We start from the raw sequence: 20,669 nt of genomic DNA on the forward strand, positions 1-20,669 counted from the left end.
CAGCTAAGACCCATACTAGCAGAAAAGCTGAAGAGTTTCTGAAAATCTGAGTCATAAACCACTGAAAAATGGTGTTTAAAATGAAAACGCCAGCTCGATTGCAACCATGTCTTCCCAAGGCAACAGCATCATGTCAAAACCTGAAAGATCAAAACACATATCGATAACTCACACCCTCACGTTATTTCTAACTCTACAAAGGAGGCCAAACTACCAGCATTTCAAAACACTGAAAGCTTGCACGAAAAACAAAAGTGACTAAAAAGCTACAAAACGTCACAGGCTTGAGCAATCCTTTCAAAACGACAGCAAAGGGCAGTATCTTCTGCTGCAGTGAGTTTAGCCTGTTCTGAGACTGCTCCACTCCTACTGATTCGGGACTCCCTACCCCAAGCCTGTCCTTGTCAATACTACAAAAGCGGAGTTTCTGCCCTCGGTGGGGAGGACGTTGCTTCGCCCAGCAGCTAGGACATGAAGTAAATTCCTCATTCCCAGCCCAAAGTCCGTTGGCTTCGTGACCTCGGGGCTGTGCTTGGCATTCACAGGCTGCCGAGTGGGTGTGTCTGACGAAGAGCAGCGATTCCCGCGGAGCTCCGGACAGCCGCCGTGCCCTCGCTCTCTGTGACCGCGGGGCTGTGCCGGGCCGTGCCCGCGGGCTCACCCGGCGGAGGGGACTCTGCCCGGGGCCGGTTCACCGCGCCGGGCACCTGCGGGGGAGCGGCAGCGCTCCCCAATACTGCTGCCCGCCCCTCCGCGCCGCCCAGCCCCGCGCCAGGGATGGGCCGGGCGCTGTTTGCCAGCATATGGGAGGAGCCCGGTGGGCAGGGCCGCCTGCCTTGCCGGGACGTGCGGACTGTGCTCTGCCGGAAGGTGCGGGGCAGCGCCGGGCAGCGGCGGGATGGCCCGGGGGCTCCTTCCCCTGCTCCTCGTAAGTGTCCGCCCGGGCGGGGCAGCGGGCCGGGCGGCGGGCGGTGTCAGGCCGGGCTGCTCGGCCGCGGGCGGCGGGACCAGCCCGGGCGGGGGCTGCGGGGCCGGGCGGGGACTCGGCACAGCCGGGCGACAAGCGCTGCCCGGGTGCCGATCGCCGCCGGCAGCGACAGGCTTCTTCCCGAAATTCCAGCTAACTCGTTTAGGCGATGTTTTAAAAGGGAAAAAGAAAACCCCCACTTTCAAGTTTAGGCACTTTATGATGTTACAGTCACTTCTGAGGGTGAAGGGCGAAGGGAAGTGGGTGTTGTGGAAAAGCGGACGGAAGAAAAGGAGTATGGATGCGGGGCGCTGTCAGGGACACCGGGTCGTGTGCTGGAGGTGGGGGGACGCAGGGACAGCTGTGGCTGGCCTCGCTCCGCAGCTACCGGTGCTGTCCGGAGACGCTGGACGGCAGGTTGAGCATCCCGCACCGCCAGCACGGTGAGACCCGGCACCTACCGCGCTGAAACCACGTTAGTGGGGGAGCTGTCTTGCACTGCGCCTCAGGGCATCCGCAACACAGCGATTCGGTAAAGCAACATAAAAGCAAATACCTGTGCGGGAGGAGTCTGAACCACTATGACAGTGACCCAGGAAAAGCTAGAGGAATAGTCCAAGCCTGGCGGCATGGTGTGCAGCATTTACTGGAAGCAGTGGGGCAGGGCCTTCCCGTCTTGCCTGAATCATCCCTGTGCGCGCAGTATGTGTCCCAGCAGCTTCAGAGCTTTGGTCTCGTGTCTCACTCTCATTGGTAAAGTTACCTTCACAAACACCCATTTTGAAGGGCTGCTGCCAACAGGAAAGGTTAGGAGGTGTGTCGGTGCCCAGCCCAGGGATCTGCACTAGTACAGGTGCCTTAGGCCAAAGAGCTGTAGTGGCAGCAAGCTCGAGGGCAGGAGACCTAGGGACACATGGATGTCCTGACTCAGCCTGGGCTCTGCTAGAGCTGCCCCCAGGCAGTCCTGCTCCCAGAGCCCAGACATGGGATAGTGGGGATGAGGCAGGTGACAGTGAGCCCTGCTGCATAGCAGAGCCTCCCAGTGCCTGGAAGTGTGGATGCAGTACACATTGCTTCCCCAACCCCAATTTTCACCTGTTTCAGAGACAATTCACTGGAGCTGACATTTAAAGTCTCTTCACAGTGTGGTTACATTACTAGCAAACACAGTTTGTTTGTGGTTTGTTGGGTTAAACGTACAAACCACTCAAATTCTGATCTGATTTACTATATAACAGGTAATAAACTATCTAAAGCATTTCAGAGAGTTCTATCCATGCCCCTACACAAATCGCGAGAGCATAGTTAAATACAAAGAAGGATTTTCATCTGCTGACAGAAGGGTATATTATCACAAGAGCAGCAAACCACTGGCAGAAATATCAGTCTGGCTTGCTGTGTTGGAACTATTCAGAATATGTATTAAGGTTAAAAATACTTTCTATCTTATCTCACTGCTCCCAGAGAATATATAATTTATATTCTTATTTTCGAATTGTTTCCATATTTCAGTACCCCTTAGAAAGACCGTAACTCTCCTAAATACTTTCTATTTTAATTTTTTTTTTTAATTAGCATCTTGTTCCACTACTTATAAATCAGTCAACCTGGTCAGGGTTTGGCATGTTGTTTTGGTTAAACCAGAACATGAAAGTGGTTTGTTGAATGAGACCTCAGTTTTGCAAGGAGCTCTGTGCTGCACTGAAGTCACAGGGATAGTCATGCAAAAATAGCAATGGTCTATGTAGTTAGAAAACATCTAAGTTCTCCTTGTAAAAAGAGCCACAAAACTACATACTACTCGGAGACACTCTAAAGGAACAGAACGAAAAGAACTCTGAAGAGAGTGAAGTGTTATCTAAATATTTTATCTAGAATATTTTTTATCTGATATGACTACAGAGCAGGCAGTTTTCTGAAAATTCAGAAGACATACCCTTGAAAACAGGACTCTTACATTACAGTGCTGATCCTTCTTTTCTCATTTCACAGGAAACTAATACACACATTTACATGTACACGCATAAACAGCCATAAAATGGGTTGGGATGACCCAAGATTCAAGTGAAAAGTATAAGGGCCCCAGTTCTGGAAACATGTCTGGGCATGTTCCCACAGCTAACGGCCTTTATCTTTGCAGTAACTCACTGAACAAAGAGAAAGTCACAATAAGAAAACCTTATTGTTTACAAAAGCAAAAAAGGAAAGAGTTGCTAAAGTTCTATGCTGTCCAGCTCTTATTCATCCTTAACCACAACATCAAAGTGAGATGAGAGCTGTTAATATTATTCCAGCTCTTCCAAATTGTATTTACTAGGTGTTCATTAGTACAGTACTCCTGAAAAACAAAATTAAAAAGGAAAACCCAACAAAATAACAAACCATACAATTCCCAGCCCCAGTGTATTGCTGTAATTTGCACGTGAGTCAGCTGAGATGTGAAATAATAATTAATTGAATTTGGACAGTGACTATTTTAAGAATCTGGACAATAGCTGAGGCTTCTTTCTTTCAGAGGCACTGAACACGTGCCTTTTCAAAATTTAAGAAGCTCAGGATGCTTCTAGTGGTGGAAAAAATACCAACTCCCATTGCTGGGCTCCAGAAAATGGAACTGGTTTCTTTTTGTCCTTCCCATAAAAGATTTTAGAATGCGCAGTACTATTTTTAGAGGTTATTTTGGTGCTAACTATGAACTGCAGCCTTGGTGGCAGAAAAAAAAAAGAGTTGGAGGGAAAGTGATACTGGAGATTTTGGAGGCAGAAATTACATGTCATAGTGAAAGAACGGGAGTAGAGAATCCTCTTAACATTACTCTTTGAGTGAAATTATCCTTGAAAAAGCTATCCTGAAAGAGTTAATACAACAGAGATTAATTACAGAGAAAAGTGTATTAAGATGGAGCTAACTCTAGCAACCCAACTTCCACTAGGCAAAAAAAAAAAAGCAAGAAAAATCCCTCCCCCTTTTTTTAACACTTAGAAAGCCCCTGATGAGCTCGTGCATCTTACTCCATGTAACAAATGTGTAGTGGAAAAAAAAGACCACCAAGTTCTGAAGGCATCATCCTTCTCATTCACTGGCATCTATGGATTAGAAATGAGAGAAGTGGTTTGCTAAAAATAAAATGTATTGTAAAGGTAACAGGAGAAAGCAGAGACAATTTTTTTCTCAGGGTTAACATTGCAAAATTTTAAAAATTCCTGTATGCAAATTACACATTCACACACTTTGAACGATGGGATTACATGCCTATAAACTATGTCTGCAGAAGCTTTTCAGTTGAAGTAGGTTGACATATTATGAAGAATACTCTGATAAAGGAAGAATTGGAGGCATGAAAATCCCCAAATGACATGAATATTCAAAGAAACTAAAGTTCTTGTCACTCTGCCCTCGGAATGCAGATGAAAACAGGTTTTATAAGTCTCCTTAGCAAATAGCTGTTGGTGAAAGCATTTTGGAGGACTCAGTTGGAATGAAGGAGAGGGAGCGGGTAGAAAACTCTCTTCATTGCCTGGGCAATGCAAATGGAAAGAAACCAGAAAATTTGGGCTCGTGATAATTTTTATGAATTCTGTTAAGGTTAGGTGTCCCTGACTGATTGATCTTCTTCCCATTGACTGCTTAGTTCAATCTAAGTCTTCAGTTTAGATATGAAAACTACTTTTCTTTTTTTTTAGATTAAGATGAGAAAGTTAAAAGAGAGCTTCTGTGAGTCATTTTAGGCTGAGAACATACAGCTGCTGCTTGAGTGTACAGATCACAAAAAAGCACCTATCATCCCTGCCTGTATAAAAGCCCCTAAGTGCTTCCTTTCTGATATTAGTGTTCTGCTCAGTGACAACAAAAAAAGCAACTAAGGTGTGTACAGGAAGCGAAATGACTATTGACTCTTTTTTTTTCCTATAAGAAACACCAAAATTTTTATATAGAAAGTGGATTGCCATTAAGCGGGTGAGAAAAGGAGAAGAAATGTTTGAAAAAAATTAGGGTGTTGCTTTGAAAAATATCTCCACAATTTTATTATTCCTTCTGCAGAAAGGCGTTGTAAGATGTCTCTGCGAGCAGAACCAATGTAGGTGTTTGGTGCTGCTTAAGTGTCAGATTCTGAGAAGTGACCCCCACTTCTTGTAAGTGTACCAGGAAGTTCATCTCCGTGAGCAAGAGTGAAGGGCTTCTATCTAAAAATTTATGACACTGTAGCCCTTCACTGTACCAACATAGCTCACTTGTATAAGAGCATAAACAAGAGGCAGAGAGTTTTGTTCATGTGAGGGAAGATGTGTCTCTGCACAGACCGTATTTGCAGGCATTTGGTAAACACACCAAAAAAATCGCTAAGTTTTGCTGATATTAGTAATTTAGAAAGATGTTTCTTTCTTTCATTTTATCCCATTTTCTGCATGACTCTCTGGACATTTTCTTCATACTGCTTTAGGGAAAGCCAAACTAGAAAGGTTGAACATCCCTGACTACATTTGAGTAATTATTTTTTAATTGGACTTTCTTACCCAGTATTTAGTAAGACAGTTCTCCCAGGCAAAAGGAAAATCACACTAATTTGACACATCCATTTGAAAGCTTCTGTTAAGGCCTTACATTGACTTCAAACTTCTAAAAGCATTACACTGGGATTCAGAAAAGAGCTTTGTGAAAGCTTTGACAGCGAAGGAAGAGAGTGCACTGATCAGAGGAAGTGATGGGCTGAGCATCTATACCCACAGATACCCAAGCTTCTCCTCCAGGTGCAAAGAAAGGTCTTCTTAATTTCAGCCTAGTGACTAATATTATATACATTTTTAAACAGATGGCTGCCAAGGAAATAAAATGCTTCCCACCTTCCCATCTCTGAATAGACTAGAGGATCAAAAGAAATGGATACTTCTAGAAGTTAGAAGACAATGATCATATTGATTACATCAGTTATGCAACAGAGAACACTTCCTTCACTTGAGAGCCCAGTTTGATATCCAAATCCATTTTTCAGCAAGTTAACATAAAGAGTTTTCTGCATCTAACTAAAGTAATGGTCAGCATGCAAGCAGTACATAGCTCCATTATATAGATATCTCATATTTAGTGCATGCAGAGTATATACAGAATTCCCCAGAAACTATTGCTGAGACAAAGGCAAACTATAGCAGATTTATCCTTTTCATTTTCCCATCTTGCTCCGAAATAGACAAAAAAAAAAAAAAAAAGAAAAGAAAAAAAAAGAATGGTTTGACAGTGCTTTATTATTATCATGGAAAATGAGATGGACTATTAGTAAAGCTATTAATGGACTACTAATAAAGCTCCTACTGACTAGTAACAGAAAAAAACCGCAAACAAACAAAAAAGCCCAAGCACTGTGAATTGAACTTGACATTACATTCAAAGAAATTCAGAGAAATTGATCAGTTGTAAATGAATTTGACAGGAGAGTGCCTGTAGAGGTAGGGTTCATGGCTTTCAGTCTAGTATGTGTTCTCATTGTCCATTAAATCTTCTAAAGTAATGAACAGTTTTAATAAGAAGGTGCATGTCAATATGTTTAGCTATAGAGTAACACTTCTAATGTGACTGCTAGTATTAAAACACACCTACAGTCCTTGATAGCTTTTTGTCTAATTTGCTGTTCTTCTCTTCTAGGTGGTTGTCTTAATTATTGAAGCACAGTGCAAAAATGATACAGAAGCTCTAACACACATAGACTACAACAGAAGGATCATTGTCAGGAGGGAAATTAATTGTAACCAGGATGAATATGATTTAGATGGTCAGTGTTGTAAGAAATGTAAAAGTGGTGAGTATCATTGTAAGATTGTATTTGAGAAGTCATTAACAGCAGAAACCATAGCATGGACAATTGCTTTGTGCTGGGATAAGTGGCATGAGGTGATTTCCTAGATGCAGTGCTTCATTCTAGCTGTATCTTTCTTTGTTACAGGACATCAGCCACTTCAAAAGTATTTCTTGAGCTCAGTGCACCAATAACTTCTCACTACAGATAGTAGTTGTCACATACCATGCTTGTTACAAAAGAGCAAAGAATTATGCATACTTGAAAGAGGTTAAAAAAGTGAAAACACATGTTTTTGCCTACAAGATTCCATATATTCATGGTTGTTCCAATTTTGTTTGGTGTCTTCTCCTTCAATCTTAAATTGAAGAAAAAGGGGAGTAATCAGATCTTACACATTCTGCATTCCTGAAGTGCATATACATATGCATGAAGAATATAGACTCCATATTTGGAATGAAAAAGTATTAGGGAATAAAAATAAAATTCTGATGAAAGTCTTATAGCTGGTGGCTTCTGTCCATATTCTTGTTTTTCTTTCTCTACAGGTTTTGTTAAAAATATCACCTGCCCAACAGATATTAGCAAACACTGTGCTCAGTGTGAAAGTGGGAAGGAGTACACAGATCACCCCAATGATTTGAATGAGTGTAGGAGATGCTCTTCATGCGACAGCGTATTTGGTATGTCTGTAGAAATGGCAACTCGTAATGACTCTGATACAGGATTTCACTGAAAAGTCTCCACAATCCCTGAATAGTGGGTAGCATGCAGATTCTAAACTTTTAGTGGTAGAACATAAATGATTTCATAAGAAAGTAATGTTTATCCTCCAGTTCCTGTTCATCAAGCACAAAGTAGGAAGAATAGTTGGTCCATTATTTATCCTTATATCTGCCTTTGCTCAGCCAAAGCCAAAGTCCTTGCAAAGCAGAAGCTATACAAACTGGTTAGAGGCCAGGAGGAGAAGCTCTTCCTCTTCTTCACTCTCTATTTAAAAAAGGGGGTGTAAGAAGCAATGATGGAAGAATTCCCAATGGTTTGTTTTGTAGTCTTCCATGTAATTACTTATATTATTTAAAATTGCTAGAGCTGATAGATTGTTGTCATTTATACATTCAAGATGCTGTGTGGGACATAGGGTCAAATTATGAGACTAACAGGCATGCCCTACTGGCTCAGACCAGTGGCCCACCTACCCCAGTATTCTGCATTCAGCAGTGGAGGTAAGAGGTGCTATTTAGAAATAACACAAACATTTTCCACTTTCTGTGGTCTGTTCCCTGCAAAGTCTATCAGCATCCACAATTGTGGGAAAGGACATTAGAAGATCTATTCCTACCTAGTCATTTTAGTGTCTATTTATGAGCCCTTTGTGCATGAAACTGCTGGGTGACCCCAGGTTCCAGAAATTCACTTCCTGTTGCATAAATACTCATCACCGATTATTTTTTTTTCAAATCCATTAAACTTATCTCCTACCAATTCTACCAGGTGTCCTGTAGATCTAGTATATTGAGCTTCAGGAAATGATAATTCTTCATTCCTCATACCCCAAATCAAGTTTTAGCGAGTGGAGAGACAGCACTTAACTCCAGTATGGTTGTACTCAGATCACCTGCTGGAATATCAACCTCCAGTGCTCTCCTCTTCTTGTAAGACCCCAATATGGACAGAAAATTTTCGTCTCATTTGCTACTATAAATAAGCATTTTTGCATGGGTGATGAAGCTCACTAGAGCTAAACAATTCAGTATTTTGTACAGTGCCACAAAGGACTGAAGGGATTTAAACTGGAGGGAGGAAAAGGGTAATGGGATAGCTAGTCACATTATTCCATGGACAAAAATGTAGTTGAAGAAAAGTCAATAGTCAGTAGACTACCTTAGGCAAGATGAAATTACCACACGAAGGATATAGGATCATTCATGTTTGCTATTTTCATGAGTTGCTTCAGCGCTTGTTTCACAATAGAGCTTCATCAAATTTTGAAATATAACGTGGTTTCCCATTATAGCCCGGCACTGATTGTAGTAATTAATTTTTTTATGGTTTTATATGCCTAAGAAAATAGCTTTCATAGTAGGTAGATACTTACATTAATTTTTAATGCAGAAATATTTTTTCATAGATGGAGATGGCATTATCATATACTCTGAGGATAGGAGAAAATTAATTCATTTGTTTTGATACTTATGCAGAATATTTCTCAAGACTATGTTAGCTAAAAAGAGAGAGTGGAATTCCTCATCACTGGAGGTCCTCAAGAAAAGATAAAATTTGTTGTTTGTAAGGGAGAGTAAAGAACTCATCTTCAACATTAAGTGAGGAGATGGGCTATGTGTTTTTTCTGAGTTTCCTTCTGTCTTCCTTCCCATTCCTTCTGAATGGGAAAAAGAAGCTGGGATTTAGCAGTGCCGAATGAGTTCTCTTCTGGCAGGAACTTTACCGTGTGATCAGTTTTCTGAGCTCTCGGCCAGCAGAGGTCTCTGTGACAGCTCCGAATTCCCAAGGCTCCGGCAGCCCGGCTCCTCATAAAAGCTGTGTATATGCGTGCTAAAGTTAAGCCTCGCCAGTGCCAGCAGTGGTAGAGCTAACAGCACGTAAGTCTGAGGACAAGATCTTCTGAGCACAAGCCTGCTTTTTCAAACTAATACACTTTGAGAAATTTATTTTAGGTTTGGAGGTTGTAAAGAACTGTACCCCAGAAGAGAACACGAAATGTGCCTGTGTAAAGAACCATTTTTGCAATTCTGTAGCATGTACGGAGTGCATTGCATGTACCATGTAAGTTTATGCCTTCATCACTACATATGAAATTGTTAATATCATATGTTATCACAGTTTTTTCCAGCTAGTTTCAAGACAGAGGCTAAGGTAATCTATAACCTAAGGGAAAGCATACTAGTTTTCCTTTGCATGTGAGATGATGTAGTTCAGTCAGCTCAATTTGCATCCATGGAGGTTTTCCAAAGGCATGCAGAAAAACTTATATGTGCACCAAGACTGTATATACTTTTCAAAACACAAAATATCTGAGCTTTCCTCTTGTCCTTGTGTGCCCTACTGTTACATTCGGAAAATAATTGCACACCTTTTCCCACTCCCCCACTTTTCCATGCTATTTTCATACCTTTCATTTTAATTTCTAAACTCCAAGACCTTGATATATGAAATATTTAGCTGATAAAGTGTTAGAAGATAGTGATTTGTTCTTTTGACAGTTTATAAAGAGAAAAAAAAAGCCATAATAATTTTTGTTCATGTTTTCTGCAGATGTGAAAGTGGCGTGATTGAAAAACAATGTACTTCAACTTCAGACACTGTGTGTGGAATAAAAGGTACCATTTTAAAACCAAGCAAGGTCTAGCATCTGCTGTATTTTGAGAGGCTATTGCAATTGTAGTTTCTACACACTGGTCTGTAGTGAATTGTAACAGCTAAGGGCATGATACCTCCTGGGCCCTGTACTGACCTCTGGAGTATGATTTTCCCTTGCTCATGGTGCAGATGTAGGAGTTATTAATCCTTTTCAGAGGCAACTCATGATTAACTTAGTCTTTAACTAAGAGGTAGCTTTTGCCATTAGGAAACAACAGGAAGGCTTCTCAAATCTGACACAGTCTTGTTTAAAACTTAGAGTGTGTTGCTGTATTGCATTTCTTGAATTAACTTTCATGTAAATTTTCCAATGTTCCAACAGAAACAGGAATGCCATTGTGGCCCATTGCTTTGCTAGCTGTGCCAGGACTACTAACAATAGCTGGAGCAATATTCTGGTGTAAGTGATTCCCTATTCCTTATTCCTATCATATTCTCAATAAGATATTAATCTGCTTACTCAGATGTAATTTTATATTCTTGGAGTCTAATGGGTAGATATATTGTCCTTGATTTTAAAAATGCCCTTTTTTTTGTTTCAGGGAAGAAAAAACAGAAGAGTCTTACAACTAAAGAGAACCTAAGTGAAGTAGTGTTCAAAGCAGAGCCTTCTTATGTAAGTATTGTTGTGTAGATCACAAAAAACTCAGCTTTATGCAAGGAAGTCTGTTCCATTTCAGTTACATTGGGACTCCCCATGTGTGTGTGTGCCTCCCTTCTATGACATTAATGAAGTAAATTTCACCACGAGGACTCTTTTGGGAGAAGTAAGAGAAACCCTTTATAATTCCTTCAGGATTTGTTGGCATGCTTCCTAGGTTACATGACCAAGATCAAAACTTCATAAATCATCAGGCCTCCACTGACCCAGGGTATCTGTCCTCATGCATAATTTTAGGCAATAGCAATTGTGAGGTGATTTCCCAGGCTTACTCAAGTCAAAAGAGGTCTGTCTGTCTGATCTGATTCCCTCACAAATAAAATGGAGGAATCATGGAGAAAACAAAAAGAAAATTAAAGAAGTGTCATGAATTGTATTTATCCTCTTATACAAGGTTGGTGTTTTACAAAACGTGTTTCTACTCATTTTTCTCTTCCTTCTCTTTTTAGGAGAATGTACCTCTCATAGACACAGGTAAGAGACGAGTAATTTCTCAAAATTCAGTAGGAAAAAAAGAGATACAGATATGTTAATCCTATGCTAAAAAAAAAGAGTATTTTTGTGTAGACTGCTGCTGTCCAGACCTGTCATTCTAGCACAACACTGAACACTTACTAGAGAAATACCAGCTCATATTGTGCTCATTAAGGCATTTAGTGGTATCATAAAAGTTTTGCCTCAGGAGGAATGTCTGTGGTATAGGAAGCAATTACTCATTGTCAACAGGTGAATTTCAGTTCTGCATGGGGACATGGACAGAAACAGTAGGAGAAAGCAAGCTGCATTTCTAGAATCATGGATAATTGTGGTAAGGGAGTAGTCCCACACACAACAGTGGGATTGCAGAATCACAAACCTACATTATCCACAGTAGTAATACACAATAGGAAAAGAACATAAGCTCCAAAACTGTATCACAGCAAGAGACCTGTCCTGTTCCAGGACCTCTCCCAACAGTGTTTTGAGAAAAACAAGTACATGAGGGGTGACCAGACTTCAGCGATAAAGACAGAATAGGTTACAGAGGGAACTGATATTCTAAGTGGTATAAAGCAATGTGGATGCAACCCTAACTCTCTGCAATACATAGCATTTGATAGGAACATGGAAAGCCAGACCTGCTATGTATTGTAAAAAATTACATATAAAACATACTGAATCATGAATACCTGAAACTTAATCTGGTTTGGATAGGAGAAGTATCAACTCTGAGTGCAGGTGATAAAACCCAGTAAGATACAAGTGGCAAGTGCATTAATTTTGTTTTATGCTCCTAGATGTTGACCTGAGCAGCCATATTGCTAGTATTGTGGAGGAGATGACATTCCCACAAGTCCTGACATTTGTTCGTCATCACCATGTACCAGAACCTGCCATAGATCAAGTTATTCGGGATTGTCCTGGTGATACATCTGAACAGAAGATTAAACTGTTTCGAACCTGGTATCAACGTCATGGGATAAAAGGAGCCTATGGAACCCTAGTAAGCAGTCTGAGACAGTTAAAAATGTGTGCTGCAGCTGATAAAATCGAGGAAAAACTGAAGGCAGCTGTTTCCAGCTGTCAGGAAGGGAGACAGTCTTATAATGGTGACACTGAGCAAAGCAAAACCTGCACTCAGGAAGGTAGAAATTCTTACAATGATAGTGCTGAGCAATGTAAAACATATGCTGGTAGTTTGGAAGAGACAGCACAGAGTATTATTTCTAATTAAATTAGTATTTTTCTAATAATATAAGTAACAAAGCTTTAAAACAGCATTTTCATTGGCTGTTCTAATTGACTCAAGGAAGTTACTATAGGAACAAGGAAGAATTACGATTTTTGTAACAATATCTTACCTTTAAAAAAAGTTTTAGCTTTTTTTGGTTAGTAAGAACTGGAAAAAGTTTTATGACTCGTTCACTAAAAGGTACAATATAAGACTGCAGCTATTGGATTCTCTACAAGAAGAAAAAAGTAGTCATGATTTGAAGAATGGGTGTTGTTCACATGTATGGTTCTGCATTACTTAATCAATGTAATGCTTTGCTTACATTAAAACTGTGGGATGTTGTATTTCTCAAAGTGAAAACTTGGGTGTTATGAGTCTACAAAGTGTATCAGGAAGAATACTTGAAAAAAAAATTACCTATTATACCCTGATTAATTTGGAATAGGTGTTGCTGTGTAGATTCTATGCTGTTGCAAATGGGATGTCTACCTTGTATAAAAGCACCTCTGTTTGTGTGTGGTATATGTGTATGTATATATGTGCAAGTTTTCTATTCAAAAGCTCCCAATTCTAAGTAAAAATTATTATTTATGTTGTTCTCTGCAATGTTTGTAAGCCTCTTCTAATGTTAAAACCCTTCAAAGAAATAGGAGCTGAAGCAGCACAACAGAACTATGACTTTTGGAAGGTAACCTGCAGAAGGTATGAAGCTTTTCTAATGCAGAAACTGGTACAAGGAAAACATCTTTGTCAAAAAAAAAAAAATCTGCATAATGCATGACTTCTGTCTTTCTTACAGAAAAGATAAATAGAAAATGTGACATAGAGATGTCACATTTAGGTTTTCTTTTACTGAGGTTAGTGAATCACAAAAAAGGAGATCACTCTTGTAAGAAATCCACCTCAACTTTCTTCCATCCCAAAGCACAGAGGACTCGGCTCCTAAATTCAAAGAACCAGTATAGTGCTGGCAGCTTTGCCCTGAGGCCTTTCTCTCTCACACACCTATTTGTGCAGTCTCCCAAAATCTTTCAACAGAAGAGGAGACCTTGCTGGAAAGGTTTGATTTTTCCAGGTCACACAGTAGGAAAGATGACTTTCTTTGGCTCTGCCATCAGTTACCTGGAGAAAATCTCCAGCCAGTATCAAGACTCAGCCAAAGCACGAGGACACCTGCCTGGGCTTGCTCCCACCTGCCAACCAGTGCACGAGTGTGTGGGATAGGGTCCTATGGCTACCACCTGGTCCCAGGGCCTGGAAAGGGCAGGGCAGGATTGGCTGCAGGGTGCCAGGGGCTGGAAATCAACCCGTGGCAATGCTGGGTGCCCACAGCCATGTGGCATTCCTCCAAAAGGCCACTTTGCTGGAAGTGAGATTCCTGGGAAGACAGTACATAGCCCTTGAGAACTCCAGGCTGCTGCAGTCAGACAGTTTAGTAGCCCTGCACCAGGCCTGTGCACCCATGGACTGATTAAAACTTAGCATTGTATAAATTACTTGTGTCTGTGCACAGGTCTGACACGCTGTGACAATGTGTTGCTCCTTGCCATGTTTTGTCCAGGCTCCACATGTAGAGGAGAATAAAATACCTGCCTTTCAGAAAAGCAGCGCAGCAGTGGCGTAGGCTGTGCCATCTTTCCTAGGATGCAATTGTGTAGAAGCACAGGGAGGGAGGGAGGAAGGGAGGTAAAAGGGAAAAAGGGAAAGGAAAGGAAGAAAGAAGGCTCCATGCTCTCAAGCCCTGGTAGACAGGCTGCTCCCTGTACCATGTCCCACCCAGGAAGGCATGAATGCAGCTTAAAGATATGTTGGCAGGTGCCTGACTTGAACTTTGGCTTCTGGCTTTATTTCTCAAGAGTGAGGCACCTGGTGAGCAGAAATGAAGGTAGTCCACCTCTCAGGGTTTCAGTGAACCAGTTAGTATAACCAATCTTAACTATGTAGACCTTAAAGTGGAGGCACTAAACCTCATAAATTTGTGACTGAAATAAAATGAGAATTTTTTTCTTTCATCACACCGGAATTCCCCAACCTCAGTATAACAAGGATGGTTAAAAAAAAGTCCCTGAGCAATGAGTCACATAGTTTTTAGGAGAATGTCTGCTGAACTCAGACTGCCATTAACTCTAGTGGTTAGCATACATCATAATTTTTTTCCCTACCTGGAACACTGTGCATCAAATAAGAGGATTGATTGTATTGTGCAGTTGGTTTTACAAAGGAGGGCATATGTGTCTACATTGCAGTCAGCAGTGCGGGGTAGATTTTGATCAAACTTAAAGTATCTGGACCAGGGACTGAAAGTGATTTAGTTCAGCTGACCTGCAGTAAAACACACAGCTTTCCACTGCCTCCGGTTTCTGACATAATTTTCAAACTAGGGCTGCACAGGCAAAAAAACAAAACCAAATCTCTCCTGTTTTGTGGAAAGCCAGTATCAGAAAAGCAAGTGAAAACTGAAACAGAAACTTGCCCAGGGAATGACTTGTCACGTTTTGAAAAGCAGATTACAAAGGAGAAGCTCCCTCTTCAGGAAGCCAAGACTTTGCAAAACAATTGCATTTGTAATGTAAATAGGAAAACCAAAACAATTGCTATTTAAAAATAACTACAATAGAAGAACAGGAGCATAGAAATAGAAGGCCAGAGAAATGATCTTACTTCAGTTCCCTGCAAATTGAAAGTGACCGCACGTGGGAGGGGTCTGTTCAGAAATTCCATGGGCTGTTTTGCTGTGCACACCCACTCCAGCTGCTCCCCCGTGCTCTAAACTGTAGAATAGTTCAGGCTGCCCTGCAAGCAAACCAAAACCAGCCAGATGACAGAAACAAGATCAATATTACAGTGTGGTACCAGAAGAACACAGGAATGGTTAAAAACAGCTCAAGTATACAGGACTGCTGTAATATGAAATAAATTATTTTCAAAGTTATTCTGCAGGCTGCCAGTTCTTGAAAAGATGTGTCTGAAAAATGAAGTGCTGAGACTCTGTGCAAAGACTCTGAGGCGTTTCTGCACAGATAGTATGACAAGCATATTGAAGTGTGGGAGAGCCATAAGGCTTATTTCCTGCATGGAGGAGAGAAAAGGAAAACAATACCAACAAATTCATGAGAAGAATAAAACTGTATTGGGAAAAGTTTTCTTGTTTTGAGGGAAGATACAACCGCAAAACTCACATCCCTGTCTTACTGTTTGTCCAATACTTTGATTCTGCACTTGAAAGGGAAGCTTGCATTCCTGCTATCCCACTGCTAGGAAGAGCAAAAATACCCACCATGTGTATCTAGCCTCTAGTGCAGAGCTGTGGTTGAGAATTATGAGGGATGTGGGAACAATCACAAAACAATGTACAAGTCAGTGTTTTCTGAATAGCTTTTTGGTGGTTTTCGTTCAAGTTCCTTTCCAAACTGAAAGGAAGACTTTTAAGGTTTTTAGAGTTCTAGAGAGCCCTTTCTCATCACTTTACACAGAGGTATTTTGCTCCCCCAATAAATCAGCAACTATGACAAAGCAACTATTTTCAAACTAGTGAGGAATCAGCAAAAAATGTCTGTGATCAAAGGAATGCTGGAAGGAAGGTCCTGAACAAATACAGGAAAGGAGTTAATGATGGAAAGCAATGGCAGGAGGAAGCCAAAGGTGCAGTCCCTGGAGGGACAGTTCCACACCCCAGAGGCATGCAGGACATGGAGGCCGCTGACCCTGCCTCCCATACACCTTCCCACAGTGGTGTCCATACCACTGGCTGTCTACAGGAGAGGATAAAGCTACCTGTGTGTGTGTCATTGGGATATGAACAAGAACTGATGAGACAGAAGTACCCAGTTTCATTTCCTGCATATTTATCCTACAGTCAGTAATGGGATTAATACATTCTCTAGATTATGAGTATCTGAAGATTTATGTTCTCTGTCTTCAACTTTTCCTGGTCCTTCCTTCATACTACATGAAGATCTCTCCAGACATACCTTTGGGATAGCTGAAGCTGCAGGGAACACTGTGAAACTCCTCAAATTGCTGTGATGCACAGTGAGGCCCCTGGCATGCCAGTCTCCATCCCTGCTGGGGCTGGCTGTGCCCTGGCACCTCTGCTTTGCTGGGTGGGGACCACAGCTGTCACTGCAGTTCATGGGAAGGATCTGGGCTATATCAAGGGGTCTTGAGGTTCAAGGTCTGTCTCTAAGATGTGAGGACAACACCTACTCCTGTACTTTGGGGGGCAGGGGGCCAACTAAATTTGTACCAGACAGTGTCCCTTCATTTATCCAAGAATGGATAGTGGTCACTAAATAGTTCCGTAGTTTTAAACCTCTAAGTCAAATCTCTTCAGTTCTTAATTCCTTTAAACTTGTCTAAACCGCGCTGGGTGGTGGTGGTTTGGTTTTGGGGCGTAGGGTGTAGCAGGCAGAGCTGCTCCGTTGGCGGAGCTCACCAAGCGCTGCAGGCTGCCTTTGCCTGTCCCCGCTGGCAGGTGGCACCCTGTCCCCGCGCAGTCCCACGTGTGTCCCCTCCTGCAGTTCCCAGGCTCCCCCCGGGCTAGCTTAGCAGGGACGGAACGCCTGCAAGAGCTCCCTCCCCATCGCTGCCTCCCCCGGCTCCTTCCCAGGCCCTTGGGCTGGCAGGCTCTCGGGAGATGAATTATCCTCACAGGGAAACGAGCTCACACACGAAGCGGGCCGCAGACTGGCTTGACAAGGGCACAAAGGCTTGCTCTGGCAGAGCTTGCTCAGCCTGCCGTCGGGCTGAGCCAGTGCCAGCTCTAATTTTACATGCGATCCCTCAAGCCATATTCCATAAGACTTAAAATGACACCTACAGTGTCATAAAATGCTGTATGACAGCTTTTGTAACACACCTCAGATTTGAGGATGAGCACAGCCTGACTCCCTTCAACTAGTCCTAGGATTAGGCAGCCCAAGAAAGTCCCAAGCTGCAATGCCAAACTCCACTGCAGCATCACTAGTTTTAAATTTAATACCGCATGGAAAAACTGTGTCATAAAAACACATCCAGGCTGCAAACTGAACTCTCTGAAATCTTGAATTGGCACTGTGACTGAAGGACGTGCAACAGTACCTGTGCCAACATGAACATGCATTACAGTAAAGTCTTAGTAAATATTCACGAAAAAACCCAAATCAGTTGAGACTTAGACATTCATTTTGATTATTACTTCTGCAACTGCCAAAATACCAATCAAAGTCAGGCGTCAGCAGTGGCTATGAAAGTCTAGAAAAGGCTGTCCTGAAATTTGGCTCTCTGAAGGGTAGTCTTTGTGTCACCATAATCAAGTGAAAAAGCAACTGGTAAAGCTGGGGGAGGAGAAGGGGTGGGTGGTAACAGCTTAGAGGCTTCCTGGAGGAACTGGCTTATGAATAATACCCTTAATTGCTACAACATGCTATTGTCTTCTTTCTCTTCCAGGCTCATAAGTTAGCCTATCATTTTAAATAACTGTACATTAAATGCAGTTTTGACTTCTGTTTTTAGCTACAGAAATGTTGGGAATAGCCACCTCAGGAAGTTTGTTGCCAAGATTTTTTTTAATCTTACAAAATCTATGGCTGTTGCTCCCATCAGAAAATTGGAATGAGTGCTTGAAAATATATAATCCTGTACCATGAGACATCAGAGGTTGCAAAGTACTCCATATATTGTGGGCTTTTCTGTTAGCTCTATCTTTAGCAAACAGCAAATTGGCAACTGGCAGTGCAAGGTACACAGCTCCTTTACTGAGATGTCTCCCCTGAGAAAGTACCTTATGGTAGGAGCTTTATTCAGATCTCCCTACAGCACTCAAAAGCCTTTCTCTGGTATCAGACACATTGATGTAAGGAACTTCCAAAGAGCAACCCATAAAGATACTATAAGAAAAGAAATGAGCAATGTTACTCAGTGCAACCTAGGTAGTAATAATGGGTTACATGGACAGGTACTCACAGGCACCCTTTAGGGATCCCAGGGTAAGCAGTTTGGTAAACAGTTACACTAACATGTACTTCCAAGGATTCCTGAGCTGCGGCACCACTGCAAGGTACTTGGGGCCCAACACCTATAGACCACAGGACAGAGTTACATTCACCTGATGACCTAAGGAATAAACACTGTAGGGAACAGCAACAAGATGCATAGAAAATTTGTGGGGTTGTATGTCCTCTTATCACTGCTTGCCTTTACAGCTGTAAAACTCTATTAACCTGCTGCCAGTGCAACCTTTTAAGCTCTCTTTTTATTTGTAAATGAAAACAGATGAGTAAATCCATGAGCTGGAATTTGGGGGCTAGGCACAAGATAAAAGATCTGCTGTCTAAGGGCTGGAGTCAAGAGTCAAGTCTTTCAGAGACCAGCTTCCTTCTCCCTCATCCAAATGCATTCATACATACATCATAATAAAAATGCACAGATCTTCCAGGAATTGCAGTTTTTAACACCGTCTACCTCATCCAAGTATAATCCAACCACTAATAGAACATGCAAAAGCATTTCTCAAAAAGAAATACTGTTTTCCTACTTTCTTCTCTCAGCTGTGGACCCATTTCAAAGAAAGATAGTCATGTATTGACTTTTTTTCTTAAATAGAGGAAATGGTTCTCCCAAATGTAACTGAAAATATTGTTGTTCAGATTAAATCAATGCATTACGTTTGGACAGTATCCAAATTCAGAAAATTTTAGCAAAGCAAGTGTTAGAAGATGTAAGTAGTTCAAAATAGGACTTCAAGTGAAATCCTGCTCTACTTAGATTCAGGTTAGCTATTAGGATTGCAGAGGCAAACTATTATCACTGGAAAGCAAGGAGAATTTTTCTTTTCTAGGCAGCATTCCACCTGAGGATCTAATCAGTCATCAGCCTATACTCTCTACTTAACAAATCTGAGCAGACTTACAGACAACCTTAGTATGGACAAGTCCATGGGGCATCCATGACAGAGTCAAAAAGCAAAAAACAGACTTCTAAAATCTAAAAATACTAGAACAGACTTCTTGAAGTTAAAGGCATGACTTAAAATGCAGTGATGCCTGTCTTTTTGGTGTCTTGCCACACTATCAAACACAGAAATGCAAGTTCCCCTTTCTTCCACTCCAAACTCATACTCATGTGGTAGATGTTAACATTGACATGAAGCTGTGGCAGAGCTTGGCTCGAATAACCCTCTCTGATCTGGAGCAGAAAATTGCATGCAAGTCTCCCACTTACCAGAAGCACAAGTCTGGGCTATTTGAGGACATCTCTTTCCTCATCACTCTTGTTGAACCTGTTCCACTATGTGTACTTAAATATTCATTGCTGTGTAAGTAAGATTCTCTCTGTTCCAGGGTACTCCTAAATGATTAGGTTAGTCCCAGTAGTTATCTAGGGGACCAATGTCACTGTAAAGGCAGACAAGGAATTGTCATTTGTGAACCCAGCAAATGCACAGGGGCCCAGCACTGAGAACTCACTTGTAGGCACTGGCATCTACTGAGATATTAGGTACATTAATTCTTCTGTGGGACTAATTTGGGTTAGATTGCAGGAGTTCGCAAGAATAAAAAACATGCTGTAAAGGCAGTATTACACTATAAAGTTATTTACTTAGTCACACCACACTGTCCTTTAGGAATTTTTTTTTGTATTGTTCTTTCTTCCTAATAACATATCTGGGACTTTCTTTTTTGAAAATACAGTACTGTTTATAATATCAAACAGGAAATTAAGTCTTCCAGCTAAGGTGAAACCCAGGAATTTTTCCAGTTAAACAATGGACTCCAGAGAGAGTTCCTATTTAGATAAGAAAGGGTTGGAAATTCCAGCCACCTTAAAATAGATGAACAAAAGTCTTTCTGCTTTAAAAGCCACTGGTTACTTTCTGAGACTCCTAAGACTAGAAGGGACTTTGAAAGGTCATTTATGCCAGTCCTTTGTCCTACCAGTGCTTTGCCCTAAGGCAGGATTAACTATATGTTTTTGTCCTATCTCAGAGACGGAGACTTCAAAATTCCCTAGATAATTCATATTGATATTTCACAACCTCTACTCTTCAGAAGTTTGTCTTAATATCAAAATGATCTCTTGGTGTATTTCCAGACTTCTACATCTTGCCATACACACTGTGACACAGAGAAGAGATTGCTCCCTTCCTTTTTAAAACAGGAGCCTTTTTCATACTTGAACA

General features: G+C 41.5%; 1 protein-coding gene across 1 annotated transcript; it reads left to right on the forward strand.

The window, feature by feature from the left end:
* The first annotated feature begins 752 nt into the window (after window positions 1–752).
* On the forward strand, window positions 753–13,117 carry FAS (Fas cell surface death receptor). Its single transcript, XM_027720704.2, has 9 exons — window positions 753–928; window positions 6,605–6,758; window positions 7,304–7,438; window positions 9,434–9,542; window positions 10,032–10,096; window positions 10,459–10,536; window positions 10,679–10,752; window positions 11,247–11,271; window positions 12,075–13,117. The coding sequence occupies exons 1-9, from the start codon at window positions 899–901 to the stop codon at window positions 12,509–12,511; spliced, it is 1,107 nt and encodes a 368-aa protein (XP_027576505.1). The 5' UTR covers window positions 753–898; the 3' UTR covers window positions 12,512–13,117.
* The last annotated feature ends 7,552 nt before the right edge of the window (window positions 13,118–20,669 follow it).

This window comes from Pipra filicauda, unplaced genomic scaffold (assembly GCF_003945595.2).
Source record: "Pipra filicauda isolate LSUMZ 115617 unplaced genomic scaffold, ASM394559v2 scaffold190_size1978887_pilon, whole genome shotgun sequence".
NCBI classification, from domain to species: Eukaryota; Metazoa; Chordata; class Aves; order Passeriformes; family Pipridae; genus Pipra; species Pipra filicauda.

Bases quoted from the DNA above. Each gene is read 5' to 3' on its own strand.
- FAS (XM_027720704.2), top strand. From the start codon at position 899: ATGGCCCGGGGGCTCCTTCCCCTGCTCCTC. The intron at 929-6,604 runs GTAAGTGTCCGC...CTTCTCTTCTAG, and splicing joins GGCTCCTTCCCCTGCTCCTC to GTGGTTGTCTTAATTATTGA. The intron at 10,537-10,678 runs GTAAGTGATTCC...TTTTTGTTTCAG, and splicing joins AGCTGGAGCAATATTCTGGT to GGAAGAAAAAACAGAAGAGT.